The 15618-nt window shown below is 40.0% G+C and overlaps 1 protein-coding gene across 1 annotated transcript in view; it reads right to left on the minus strand.

The window, feature by feature from the left end:
* LOC135477496 (unconventional myosin-Id-like) overlaps nucleotides 1–10424 on the minus strand; it is a 48435-nt gene extending 38011 nt beyond the window's left edge. Inside the window, 1 exon segment of the mRNA XM_064757617.1 lies at nucleotides 10295–10424. Within this exon segment, the coding sequence (XP_064613687.1) occupies nucleotides 10295–10392 (98 nt within the window). The 5' untranslated portion in view covers nucleotides 10393–10424.
* Nucleotides 10425–15618: the final 5194 nt, after the last annotated feature.

Below are 15618 nucleotides of genomic sequence, written 5' to 3' on the forward strand. Positions count from 1 at the left end.
TGACTACACACTTGAGCATCCTGTGGTAACCATGGCTGCACAAGGACATGAATCACACCCAGGAAGTGAGACAGGCGGACCACATTAAATGACTTAAAATTTCGTCCAAGACAAAGTTGCTCATTTTTCCAGATTCTTGGAGTTTTATTGATTTTAAAAAAGTGCTTGGAGAGGTGTTTGGAGGTACATGTAGGATGGTATCATACATATGGGAAAATATACATGTACATTTTAGCACCAGAAGTAATATCTTATGACATTTATTTGCCTCAAAAAATGTTCTTGTGGTCGAATTTTTTGGTTATTTAGGGTATACATGGCGACCGGAGGTGGAGTGGGGATGGGGGTGGGCTAGGGTGGGTGAGAACTCAAGCTAACATAAGAGAAATTTTCATCCCTAATTGTCTTATAGGACTTTCATAAACATACAATCAAATCGTTATCAAACTAATCCTATAGACGGTAAATGTTCACTAAGGTTTGCATGTACACACGTTACCAGGGTGCATGTTAAAACGGTATGTCACTTGTTCATGCATTCTTTAGGTTTTACTTTGTACTTTACAATTTCTCAGTCATATGACAAAGGGTCATTCTGTGTTTGTACATATACTCTCTTCTTGTGGCAGGGTGAGTCCATGCTTCCACTGCCGCCACTGAACCATCATGCCAAAGACACCAGACATGACATCCCACCCAGTCACATTATACTGACAGTCCTGTTTCCTTGCTTTAACCCGTCAGTGATGAGCACCAATCGCGGCATCATCAACAAGTCTTTTTAGAGTCTTTGGTATGACCCCGACCCAGGGTCAAATTATTTTTTACAATTTTTCCAATTGCGTTAAATACTTTTAAAACATTGGATTATAGAGTGGTCTGTAATGACCCTGATGGTATCAGTGATGTCACGTCCGTATGTTTGGTTTGATATAGTTCATTTCCTTCAGCAAAAGCGTTCATAGATCCATATGTACATGTACTTGCATTTTGCATGATAAAATCTAGCACTTTGCACGTGTTAAAGTGACCAAACACCTTTCTGGTGCCACTGGTCCCCAACAAGGTCAGAACAGGCCACTGTAAAATCACAAGTTTCAAATGGATTTCACATATCAGTTGGAAACAAAATCAACATACATGTACATGTATATTTTACGAACAGTGTATATGTAAACATATGCACCACTTCAGTATTTCTGTCACTGTTAGCGTCAAAATAGTGGAGGTATCTGTATGTGTACGTGCACTTCCTCTTCTTGTATAACAGCAGTTAGCCTTAAATGTTTATTGTGGCCTCCCTGGCTCAGTTGGTTAGCACGCCAGCGCAGCATAATGACCCAGGAGCCTCTTACCAATGCGGCTGCTGTTACCAAGTGCAACTCGTGCTGGCTTCCTCTCCGGCCGTACGTGGGAAGGTCTACCAGCAACCTGCGAATGGTCGTAGGTTTCCTCCCACCATAATGCTGGCTGCCGTCGTATAAGTGAAATATTCTTGAGTACGGCGTAAAACACCAATGAAATAAATAAATAAATAAATCAAATATTTATTTACTGATTTAACTGGTGTTTTATGCCATGCTGAAGAATATTTCTTTCATATGATGAGACAGGGCAGAGTCCTGAGGAAACCCACGACTATCTGCCAGTTGCCCCATACCCCCCCCCCCCCCCACCCGCCTCAAATAGCCACAACTAACAGTTATTTCTGGGTCAACAGAACATTGACTCTACATACATATACTCAGGGCAAGCTGACACAAGTGTGTACTTTACAGGGGTGAGGGGGTGGGTGTCTCAATAACCACGGTAACAACACTGATCCGTGACAGTGGGTGATAGGTGTGCTACCTGGGGACATAGCACTGACCTCACAGGTACATGACATTCCTGATCACTACACCTTTAAGTCTGGTACACATCAACAATGAGGAATGTAACAATGGCTTTGTAGCCTACATTTAGTCTACAAACAGCAGAACTTTAGCCAGGTAAGCACAGCTCAATGACCTCGTGACCTCATCACATGAATACAGCTGGCTTAAAAACTTCAATGGTTTGTATTTTTGATGAAAATCTCACAGACATAAGGCATTTGGTTCTCAGGGACAACTTTCACAAGACTTTGTACAGACGATTTTCTCCATAAATGTCAAGTAGATATGGTACTGTACATGCAGATACGTGTGCCGTAAATGACTTAAAAATTTGACTAAGTTGCACATCTTACTAGTTTCTGAAAGTTCTATTATTCTGAGAAAGGTGCTTTGAGGATCCTTTGGAAAGTAGAATGCTTTATGGATTCAGCACTGAAACTATGTGTAATATTTAAGACATCTAGTTGCCTCTAAAATGAACTTTTATCTGGGGGGGGGGGAGGAGGGGGAGGCAAAAATTTAAATAATCTTGAATCTACATGTACTGATCGTACAACACAGATTAACAGAAAAAAATTTGCACTGAAATTATGTTTCAAAATATGGCTCTGGGCCCCATCAAAGGTTGCATGAGATCTAGTTTGTTTCTCAGAGTGGCTCAAAGGCCTATAATTTAAAAAGAACATTATACAGGACTGAACTTATGCCACATGGCCTACTTTACATGCCACAAGTTCAGTGACAATATTAACTGCGGTTATCTTAATTATATGTGCCAATTTTGCATTAAATGGTGTACTCATTCATGCAGTCTTAATTACCGGTACATGGGAGGAAACGAGCAACATGCTCTTACTGCTATCAAAAGACAGGAAAAAGTGTCTCACAGCGAAACAATGAGCCATTATTACAAACTTTTGTCCATTTCCAAATCTGATTATTATTTTTCTTTTTAAACAGCAGCTGCATGGAAGTACATGTAATAAAAAGTGCAAAAGGAACCTTTCAAACCATACATGCACTTCACACGTCTAAATTTGAAGATTAAATTTTCTAAATGATACACTTAGTTTTTATTTCTATCTAGATCCATGAAAATACAACAAAACTTTCTTATCGAGAATCAAAAGCAAAAAAAAAACAAAAAAAAAATCCTGCAAAACAAAACTATGTTTACAATAACACACAACTTCCCATAACCCAGTCGTAAGTCTACATGCACCTTGTAACTCTACTCATCTTGGCTTAGTTTGCAAAACTTTTGAAAGTCTACATCGCAAAGGTACATGTACAATGGTAAAATGTAACAAAAGTTCTTTCAAGCCCCAGCACATTATGTGTAGAGCACTTGTAACAACATTATATTTATTTATTTATTTATTTGATTGTTGTTTTATGCGGCACTCAGGAATATTCCAGCCTTATGGTGGGAGGAAACAGGGCCCCATGACCCTCCGCAGGATGCTGACAGGCTCCTGGGTCATTACCCTGCCCTGGCATGCTTATCCCCTGGACCACGGAGGCCTCTTTTGTTGATTGTAAGATCACCACAGACACATTGTACCAGTTCATGTAGCACTCCTCATTTGAAATATGTGTATCAAATATCTGTGTTTGTTTACAGGATCTGGTACATGTATCAGTAAGCAAGTGTACAAATGTTTTTAGTTCATCCAAACTAGCGCTCGGCTAAAAGGTACTTACATGTAGGTGTACCAGCCTAAATATAAACACAGCATAACAACAAAGTGGTCGACCAGAAACTAAAATAGACAAAACAAGATTTTGGAAGAGTGTTTTCTGTGTGATGTGGGCATACATGTACCTTGGCCTTAGTACACAGTGAGGAACTGGTGCATGCATGCATTTGCAGCCAACGTACATGTACACAGACAAAGAATGTAATGGCAGCTGACTGAATGACTACCATTCTCTGATTTTATCACAAAACAATTCTTTTCTTCAGTATGAAGTATGGTGTGTCAGCTATAGATGGGTACTGTACAGGTTTTTTGCATGACCTAAGCTAAAATTTCGCTCCTCACCACCAGACACATTTTGCCAGATTCTTTGAGTTCTATTAATGTTATTAATGTGTTTTTAGGTGTGTTTGGGAGGTACAAGAATATTCTATTGTACCTTAGTCTCCAACGGTACAATGTCTTTCTCTCCACAGGTACAATGTCTTTGCCTCCACAGGTACAAATTGTTTAGTCTCCAAAGGTACATGTACAATGTCTTTGTCTTCACAGATACAAGGTCTTTGTCTTCACAGGTGCGCTGGTTATAGCTATGCAATGTATATTATGAACCAGTGCTGTACAAGTTACCATACACTAGAATACAGGTATTGAGTCTCTGTGTGAATTCACAGGTGGCTATTTTCAGCTCTATCTCCAAATCTTCAACCCCCCGCCCCCTTCACCTTTCTTGCCACACTTCCAGTCAATTTCCTGTAGGTGATGCAGCCTAGACACCTTGTCACTATGTCGTTCGTTCAGCAAGCATGGGATAATTACCTGACATTTAATCAGGAACTTGACAAAATGAACCTGACCAAACCTGTTCCTCACACAAAGCTGGACCGCCTCATGCTTGTACATGAACAATGGAGAGAAAAGATGTGGCTTTTTAATCTGTTTGGTGCGAATCCTATGCACATACATTTACATGTACCTTGTGAGGAATTCAGGCCTGCTGGCAACCTGCGGATACCCGTGAGGAAACCTCATGGGTTTCCTCTGGACTCTAATCAGTTTCCTCCCATATGATATCCGCCATCCAATATCCTAATTCTTCAGACTTTTCAACCACTTCTGCGACCGATATTTTAGAATGTTCTGACAAAACTATCAGGTGTAGAGAAATAATTTGCGCAGTTATATCGAGCTTACATCTTTATTAACACAAACAAATCATTTTAAACGTCATTTTCGTAATAACTGCATGCAGAAATTTTGCTGAAAAAAGTGCCTTAATGGTTGAAAAGGTTGAAGATTTAGAGTAAGTGAATATTAATTCTTGAGTATTGCGATAAACACCCATCAAATAAATAAATAAATAAATTTTGGTCAGATTATTGGGATGTGTACCTTCCAACAACAGTACAACAAGGGGACACTGCCACAGACAGCTGTGTACATGTATACCAGGTCGTAAAACATGGTAATATACCACCTGATGATGACCGGCGGTGCTGCATGTCATGGTCCACAAGTCATCAGACTGACCACTGCAATGTGTTACTGGAGCGTGACCAACATCAGCGACCTTACACCTCCTCAGTCACCCATCACTGATTTTATCACCGTTTATCGCATGTATATCAGAATGTCATTAACACAAATATGCACCTTTACCTGCATGTCCTTAAGATTTGAGGTTGTCTGTTCAACACCTTTAGCCACCTTATTGACCTAGCTTCACATATGTACACACCAGACAGTACACAAAATCTATTATAACTCTATTACGTACTGCCGTGTGCACACGTCGCAAGTGTGTAGTGTATAAAGCAGTGTGGGCAACAACAGAGTTGTTGTCAAAAACAGATCTTTTCTACCATTTCCTTAACTCTTATAATACAAGATTCTGCATGTATTACACATCTCAGAAAAAAAGCTGTTGACTTGGTACTAAGAACATCACCATTATCATTCCCCACAACAGCTCTAAAGAATGTCACCATTATCATCTCCACATTCAGCACTAAGAACATCACCATTATCATCCCCACATTCAGCACTAAGAACATCACCATTATCATTCAGCACTAAGAACATCACCATTATCATCCCCACATTCAGCACTAAGAACATCACCATTATCATCCCCACATTCAGCACTAAGAACGTCACCATTATCATTCCCCACATTCAGCACTAAGAACATCACCATTATCATTCAGCACTAAGAATGTCACCATTATCATCTCCACATTCAGCACTAAGAACATCACCATTATCATCCCCACATTCAGCACTAAGAACATCACCATTATCATTCAGCACTAAGAACATCACCATTATCATCCCCACGTTCAGCACTAAGAACATCACCATTATCATTTCCCACATTCAGCACTAAGAACATCACCATTATCATCCCCACATTCAGCACTAAGAACATCACCATTATCATTCCCCACATTCAGCAATAAGAATGTCACCGTTATCATTCCCCACATTCAGCACTAAGAACATCACCATTATCATTTCCCACATTCAGCACTAAGAACATCACCATTATCATCCCCACATTCAGCACTAAGAACGTCACCATTATCATTCCCCACATTCACCACTAAGAATGTCACCGTTATCATTCCCCACAGGTACAGTGCACATAAGCAATGCAAGGCTTCATAAACTGCAAGTGCCATAAATGGATACATAATCGATTCTGATTGGCTGATGTGAGAGATAGGCAAGTCCAGGCTATGCCTAACCTAAGCTAAGGTTTAAGTATGGCACATTTATTTAAGACTGACCAAGACTGCAGGGTTTAATCCAGGAAACCCTGATTCCCTTTAAAGGCCAAACTCAGAACAGGAAAGAACTCAAACTGTAGTTGGTACATTCAGTATACAAATCATAAACTTTCCATAGAAAAGCATTTAAACTGCAGCTGCTTGTGTTTTTTGACTAAAGTCTTAAGACATTTGATAAATATTGGCCACGCTTTCAGTGAAGTCAATTTGAAATTCTGATCAAGCAGTTTCCCAACTGTTCACAGCAGCTACAGGTACAGGTACAGGTACAGGTACAGGTACATGTATATGGGAGCCCTGCCTACATGTAGTTAGTGTTTGTGTAGGTGTAGTACCCAGAACTGACAGTAACTGTCATTGGTAATACATACACTGTGAACATATCCCCACCCACGGTTCACTTCTTCTGGTCACATTGTTAGAATTTTTCCCCTCAGCCTGAACCCAGCAATACCCTCTTACTGCAAGCTCCACCTGAGAATCTCTACCTGTTTCAAGTTGATATCTCAGGTATAGGAAGAAAACTTTTTACTTCCTTCTTCATTACATGTTTTTGTATGATCCTTGCTTAATGCCATATTTAAGATTTTTTCACTTACAGGTAAGGATGGTTGTCCGTTTCACAGGTGAAGGAAAATGAAGTGCAAGAGAAAAGTTAAAACCACCAACCCTCTCACAAGTAAATGATAAATATTCCCAAGTGTGATATATGGATTTACACAGAGTACACAGAGTGTACATCTGCACTCTATGGTGGTGGGAGGTTCCTGGCTCTTTCATGTATGCATGAATTTGTACTTCAAGAGGAAATCAAGTTAATGGTGCTAAACAATCAAAACTTACATGTAAATAATGCCAAATGCTAACATTTTACTTTCTTTCATATGATTTTGCTTATGTTCATTTTTGGAAGTCCTCAAAAAAAAATCTCAAATGAGTGGAGGGAACAGGAGTGCCTGGCATAAACCACCAACCTTTGGCATGTTAATGACAAACTTTTTGACAAATAACAAGTAGTGTACATGTATACACATCACACTGGTGGAAGATAAATCTTCTTTAACGAACGTTAGACTTCATGCACAAGCAGTAAGAGCTTGAGAGCTTACACATCCCCTGTCTAAGGCTGGGGATACATGTATATGATGGGGACTGAGCTGTGGTACAGAAAGCCCCCCCCCCCCCCCATCCATCCATTAGTGCTGGTGACCTCAAAGGCAGAGATCACACCATGGAAACACTTCTCATGCATATTCATCATGTGGATAAGGTCGAGCATTAATCCACCCAATTACTGCTAACTTTTAACACCACTCTTCACATCAACAATTAGCCAATTGACAAGAGCAGCTGAACTAATTGAATAGCTATAAGAGGCTGCCAAGTGCTGCTGTGACTTTATGGAGGTTGTTAGGTGTAGATAGGGCAGCTTAGGCTGGAGAGCAGTGCTGTGAAATCCTCCACATAACAATAGCCGCACATCATGACAGGTGATGTTACAGGTCCAACAACACGGACAACATTTTACTGGCAAGACATTTATTGCCAGTAAAATTACAACCCGCACCGATGCAGGCACAAAAAAGAAACCCTGTTCTTACAGGATTTTTAGTTCCTTTTCTTTATTATCATAATTGGATTCCCCTTCTCCTTTGAGGATCACAAGAAGTGAGTGAGCGAGTGCTTGGGTGTGACTCGACCCAGGATTGACCCCGGAGGATCACAAGGAGTGAGTGAGCGAGTGCTTGGGTGTGACTCGTCCCGGGATTGACCCCGGAGGATCACAAGGAGTGAGTGAGCGAGTGCTTGGGTGTGACTCGTCCCGGGATTGACCCCGGAGGATAAGGAGTGAGTGAGCGAGTGCTTGGGTGTGACTCAACCCGGGATTGACCCCGGAGGATCACAAGGAGTGAGTGAGCGAGTGTTTGGGTGTGACTCGACCCAGGATTGATCCCGGAGGATCACAAGGAGTGAGTGAGCGAGTGTTTGGGTGTGACTCGACCCGGGATTGACCCCGGAGGATCACAAGGAGTGAGTGAGCGAGTGCTTTGGTGTGACTCGTCCCGGGATTGACCCCGTAGGATCACAAGGAAAAATCATGCCCAATAAGAAAACTTTCCTTTCTATCAACTTAAACCTGAATATAGAAATTTGGACAATCAGCGACAAATATACCCTTGTGTATATCAAAAATAAGCATATATGCTCTAGATACTGAAAAGTCTCAGCTGTTCACAAATTGGTTTAGGAAGTAGTGTGTTCACACATCACCCACCTTAAGTACATATATAATACTGCATGTTAAATAGGGCATGTAAATATACTACACATATACACCCATACAGACGTGATGTCGTGCAACTGGTTACATGCACATGTGTCACATTTACCCACTACAGGAACTTTACAGTGACTTCTTAAAGGGCTACAGAATCACTTCTGATTGGCTGGACAGATGGGAGAGTCCAGGCTATGCCTTGCCTAAGCTGAATTTTAGGTAGGGAACCTTTATTCAAGCAAAGATTTAACCTAGGAAACCCTGTCTTCACTGTCAGCCAATCAGGATCGATCCTGTATCCCTTTAAAATTTACTCATAACACATCCACTTGACTGTATATGACAAGACAGTGGTTTTTAACGTCATATTGAAGAATTTTAAGGCCAGGGAGAATGAAAGTGTCCTGAGCAAATCACCTACATAAGCCAGGTTAATGTATCTAGCAGTGGAACCTCTTTACCTACAGCTGCCTCTTTCGTCAGGTGCTAATTGGTAAAGACATGTACTGTTACAGGTAGAATGGTTTTAGTAAAATAAGAAATGGTAAACATGGTGCTTTGGACGTGGCGAGGACAGATAATTAGAAGAACTGAATACCAGGTGGCAAAACGTTTGGTTATTCACTTGTAGAGCCAAGAAGAAACTTGGAGTGAACCACCATCTACCTTTGGCAAGTACCGGGCATTCTTTAGCGGCCACATTAATACCACGAGATATACTGAAATATACATGTTTATCAGCCTGATGGAGGGCAATTTATGGTATGTTATCGCAAACATGGTGCTGAGTGACATATGGATAAAACTGGAATGGTTGGTTGGTTGGTTGGTTGGTGTGTCGGGGGGGGGGGGGGGGATTATTATTTTCTCACTAATTTAGACCAGACACCTAAAGCCCTTCACAAACGAGGGAGAATCTTCAAATCCAGCAGTTGTTTAAAGTCAGGGGGTGTGTTGCATATCTAGGACAGAGCTTCACTTCTGTTTTCCTCCATCCAATTCAAGTACATAATCTACATAAGTGAAATATCGGTACAGCGTTATATTATAAACGCCGAGAAAATGCCGGTAATCAAGGAAATAAATTACATGCATGTTTAGATGTGTGAAGCATTTTTTTTTCTGTACATTTCATTTTATTTCAATGCATTTGCCTCAAATTTTAAACAGCTCACCTTCAATAAATACCGGTCCCCCCCCCCCCCCCCCCCCCCCCCCCCCTTTCACACACACACTCTCAAAACCACCCCGCCCCCCTTCCTTTCGTACACAGGCTTACTGGCGCTGGACTCGAGCCAGACTGCTACTGCATCGTAACAAGTAGTAAACAACCCATCTCCAACTCAGTGCAGTATTAAACGCTCAACACCGCTTCTGTCAACTACAGCCACAGTCTCCACCGTATGTGACGATTAGCTGATTACCCCTTACTTCAGCAGGGGTCATTTGTGTCGTCGTCTGCAGGCCGACAAATCGACATTTCCCCAGTTTTGTCGAAGGCCTTTTCACAGCCTGTCTTTTACTTCCGCGATCAACGGCTTGGAAAGCGCTTCGATTTCGACTGCCGGGCCACCCCTATAAAAACAGCTGTAGACAAACAATAGCTAAAAACTACGGGTGTCTGAGAGATCACAAGGAAGTCACACTCACCTGAGTTGTAGATTTTCCATAAAAGCCGGCATGGTAAGCTCTCGCAGTAAAACAAAGTCAGGTATTCCATATTCGGGGCCTTCGTGTATACCCGCCATGGTTGAAAACTTTTACCGCTGAAATCAAGGAGCCGGTCGGTAACTCAAATGCCGGCCGCTAGAGGGCGGTACTGGTAGATCGGAAACCTCAAGGGACATCTTGTTGAGTAAACACAAAGCTGGTTTCCGATTGGCTACTTAACGCTGTGGATCCGGTATATCGATGTTGATACTCACAGATGTTTTTTTTTTTTTTTTTTTTTAACACTGACAGAATGTATTTAACTGGAGGAAATAATATAGCGCGAATAAGCCAGACTATACAGGGTTCTATTGTTGATTTGTTTTGTTCGAGTGAATCATACATGAATTCATCAGGTGACATGAACTATCATTGTCTTTATTTTATATATATATATATATATATTGTTTCAGGCTTGTAGGACAGTTCATGTGGAACAATTAACGATATACTGTTGCTCGGCCAACAGCGACATATATACGCCTACTGTGTATAATCGCATGCTGATGACGTCATATACCGCATGCATGCAAGTACGAACGCCCTTGTAACACGTAATAATGAAAGTAACTGTATCAGTGAGGTATCTGGGGAAGGTACACTCAAAAATGAATCTGCATGTTAATTTTAACAGAAAGTCCGTTGTCTGAGTGATGATAAACTGTATTCTGTTATTATAGCATAACAATCTGTCATTTTCAATATAATATCCTGTTATTCTAATAGAGTCTTCATGTTGAATTAATAGCATAGGCCCCTATGTGTGTTATATCTCACAGAATAATCTTGAAATACAGTAGCAGAATACATTCTACCATCACTCAGGCAACAGACATTCTGTTAAAATTATCGGATTCATTTTTTGAGCGTATACAGGTGGTTTACAGGCATACTCCGGGCCCGTCGGTTTCCTTCACTCATGACTTAACCTGTATAATATTGCTGGGAAGGAAACCGGAGTGCGGGGAATAAACCACTGCATGACATTTGGCATATGTCACGTGACTAATATTGATAGTGGAAAGGACGTGGCCTCCAGCGAACACTGTTGGAGTGAGAGTGGGGGTTGGTGTTTAACGTCGTACTTAACAATTTGTCATATCAGCATTATTCTTGGGGCGTAGGACTTCTTAGAGTGCATGTAATGTGATTCCTTGTTGCAGAACGGATTTCCACCGCTCTTTTATGTAGTGCTGCTTCACTGAGTCGACTTACCGAAGGCAAGATACGGGTCAACCAGTTGTTGCACTATTCCCTTAATGCTGAACGCCAGGTGAGGAAGCTACAACTTCCCCTTTAAGGTCAGGTGTGACCCGACCCAGGTTTCACCCTAGATCTACCGCCCCGACGCGGTCGCTGTGTGTATATACCGGCTGGTACCTCAAATAAAACTATGGGTTTGTATATATGTTGGCCAAGTATACACGACATATCACCGTCGACTATGCACTTATACATAGCATTGCCACTGATTAAAAGATTCGTGAAAAGGTCCTAGTAAACGAAGAGTACGACTACGTTTTTAAGTAAAAAATGAAGAAAGATATGCCACAAAAAATGTATACGGTATATTTCACATTTTTGAATAATCTATTTTACGCACATATTTTGCGTTAATCGTCGAAAATATTCGGAAATCATGGACGCCATCATGATGAAACATACTGCATGGTATCGAAGTTGTTTTGACAGCTCTCATACACCATTGACGTAAGGGCAGCGTGCTACACTTATGATTTCCGGACTGTTGGTTGATGCCTTAGGGGAACTGTAGTTCAAAATCATTTTTGCTTCCAATGATAAAAGATGATAAGTTTTTCTGTACTTTTGTATGTTAGGCAACATCATATACACCATATTAAACAATAAAAACCAAGCATCTCATACATGCATCAAGATTCCGAAAACACTGGCAGCAGAGGAACTTTAAAAATTTGCCTACATCCGAGAATGGCATTAAACACGTCTTAACTGTGAAGGCTTTTATACATTATATGAATCACCCCTCCCCAAACTTCCCAACTCCTTATACCGCCCCCCCCCCCCACTCCCCCACACACACACCCACCTCCACCCACCCAGGCAGCAGTACACGCAAGGCTGAAAGGGCGATGTCCTTTCAGTTTGCACGACCTGTATACCAGTGCCACAATCTTATTTATTGCTTTCTTTGTTTATTTATTTACATATTGTTGTTTGTTTAAACCGGTGATGCAAAGTTATGGGTGAATGAAAATGGATGTCTGCATGTGACCCGCCATGCAACCTAGCTATATCAGCTAAATGGCTATATATATATATATATATAGCCCCATTCAGGGCGTTATATGTCAAGTGAGTGTGGCAAACTATACACACTTTACAAGGGGATGTTTTAAAGGCTCTTCGCGCTCGGTATGGTTCTTCAAAGAACCTATTCATGAAAACACAGCATCTGTTCAGAGCATTGGTTCTTCGTCATAGTCAAAAGGTAATTCTTCGTCGTACATGTAGGTAAACGTTCTTCGGAATGAATGAAAACGAGTCTCATTTGCATAACTGACCAGATGACTGTCGTCTGCCATTGTTATTGCTGAGGACAGCCATTTTGCGTAGAGGTTTGTAGCAAGCAAGTATGAAAACTTGCATCACAGCATTTTAAAAACATTCCTTGAGGATTAGCATGTAAAATACAACATTCTGCGTGTTTTTTGTGATAATCTAAATGGGTGAAACGGTTCTTCAAAAAGGCTAAAGAACCTAAAAAGGCTCCGTATATAAGCCACTATAAAGAACCTCTAAAGGTGCTAAATAGCACGATTTTTTTTCTCTGTGTACAAGATATTTCCCTCCCCATATACCGTAAACGAGATTGAATGACTTCCATACACCTCACGCTGCGCTACATGCATGATTGCAGAGGAAGCAGCTTGGTGCACTGGATGCATGGTCGGTGCATGGGCAGTTGGGAGTGGATGGGTAACTGTCTTACATTATTTCATTTATTTCTTTGTTTTATTGAATGTTGTTGTTGATTGTTGTTTAACGTCATATATCAAGAATTTTTCGTTGCATGAGTGGAGGAAACCGGAGTGCCCGCGTGCAATTTTGGCAAACCACCGTCGTTTGGCAAGCTACTGACGAACTTTCCCGCATATCTGACGCGTATATATGCACATAACTTTATATTGCTGCATGGATTTAGATAAGTGATCTTTATAACAGACGTTTAGCAGACCGCATGCGCAATGCAACTGGCCATATGCCACAGGGTCATTCACACGATACTGTCACAACAGCTGATTACAATATGCATGAATAGGGGTGTTAGTGAATTTTATAGATAAAGTATCTTATTATATAACATGGGAGTTTTATATACGTCAGTTTGCAGCGAACAGTTCGACCATTGTATATTCCCAGTGTACTATTTGCAATAATTATAATACAATTATAGACTTAGAGCAAAGAGAGTAAGACCAGAGCAGCGACGACAGTCTGATACATGGGGCGGCATGGCAATATATACATACATGTATTATGTCGGTACACAGATTTGCCTTTATGTGTTTTATACGTGATCGGCCTATATACATGTATATACCGATAAATGACAGGTTGTTCCAGCTTACAGAGGGCTTACAGAGTGCTTACAGAGTGATAAATTGTAATTAAATGACAAATTTGGGTAACGCCTTAGTTAATGATGAACCAAATGTACGGAAATGGTGAAACTATGAAGCTATAATAAGGAAATGTTAAAAGCATGTATCCATTATAGTCCGGAGATGTTAAAATCATGGACTGATTATATGGAAATGTTAAAACAATGAACCCATTATATGGAATTGATAAAACCATGAATTTATTGTATGAAAATGTTAAAATAATGACCCAATATATGGAATTGGTAAAACCACGAACCCATTGTTTGAAAATGGTAAAATCATGAACCCATTATAACTATATTATGTTAACATCATGTTAAAACTATGAGCCTACTCAATATATGGAACATTTAAAACTAATTTAAAACTAATTAAATGGAAATGTTAAAATAATGAACCCAATATATGGAACTGGTAAAACCATGAACCCATTATAAGGAAATGTTAAAACTATGAGCCTACTATACAGAAATGTTAAAATCATGGACCTATCATACGCGAAAGCACGGATACATTATACCGTGGAGATGGTAAAATCATTGACTAATTAAATGGAAATGTTAAAATAATGAACCCAATATATGGAACTGGTAAAACCATGAACCCATTGTATGAAAATGTTAAAACCATGAACCCATTGTACAGAAATGTTTAAAATCATGGACCTATCATACGGAAATGTTAAAATAATGAACCCATTATAAGGAAATGTGCCAAATGTAGTTCGAGAGAAACAAGACAGAGCGTTTAAACCATTTATGCATGAGCTCAGTCAAGAGACATTAAATTGGGGAGGCGTGGAACTTTTTGCCTATCATAATTTAAATTAAAAATTTAAAGGAATCATATAGATGTAACACATTTAAAAACTAAATATTAATTATCTGTTATGCTAGAATGTATTCTGCTACTGTAACGTAAAACTTTGTCGCATTCAATATAATGTCCTGTTACAGTTTAATAATACGCTGTTTATGTTGAGATCATACAATATATATATGTGCCATATTTAACAGAACAATCTGCTGGAATAAGAGAATACATTCTGGTATCACTCAGACAACAGACTTTGTGTTAAACGGAACAGATTATTCCTTTGAGATTATATATTTAAATATTGGTAAATTTTTACGTGGTGGTTGAAGATGGGGTCATGGGCGCGTTACGAATATGTCGCCTAGATTTACCCAAGTGAAACTACTCTGTATACATCTTCATACCGTATCCTGGGCTGTGAGCATTTTTCTTCCCGAGATATTCAACAATGGCAGTTTTTTTCCTTATTGTTTGGTAACATTTTCTCAGGAGGTCTTCCATATCATTTTGAACGCGTAAAGCTTAAAACTTACTCAAATGGTCTTAATGAAGCGATTTCACAGAAAACTATTTGCAAAATATGTTCCATCTGTGGACGAATCCATGCACTAAGTGAGTTTTGATTTAAGTCAAAATTTGAAATTTTATTTGAACGCTTATTTCTGAACTATTTTCTGATAACATTTTACGTACCGAATGCATGTACCCCAATTTGAGTTTCTTCTAACTCTACGCATTATATAAAAGTTGAAAATGTTGAAAGGAGTCAAAACCCTATTTGTGGAATAGACCCAGATCTGC

The sequence above is a fragment of the Liolophura sinensis genome, chromosome 11 (assembly GCF_032854445.1).
Source record: "Liolophura sinensis isolate JHLJ2023 chromosome 11, CUHK_Ljap_v2, whole genome shotgun sequence".
In the NCBI taxonomy this organism is placed as follows: domain Eukaryota; kingdom Metazoa; phylum Mollusca; class Polyplacophora; order Chitonida; family Chitonidae; genus Liolophura; species Liolophura sinensis.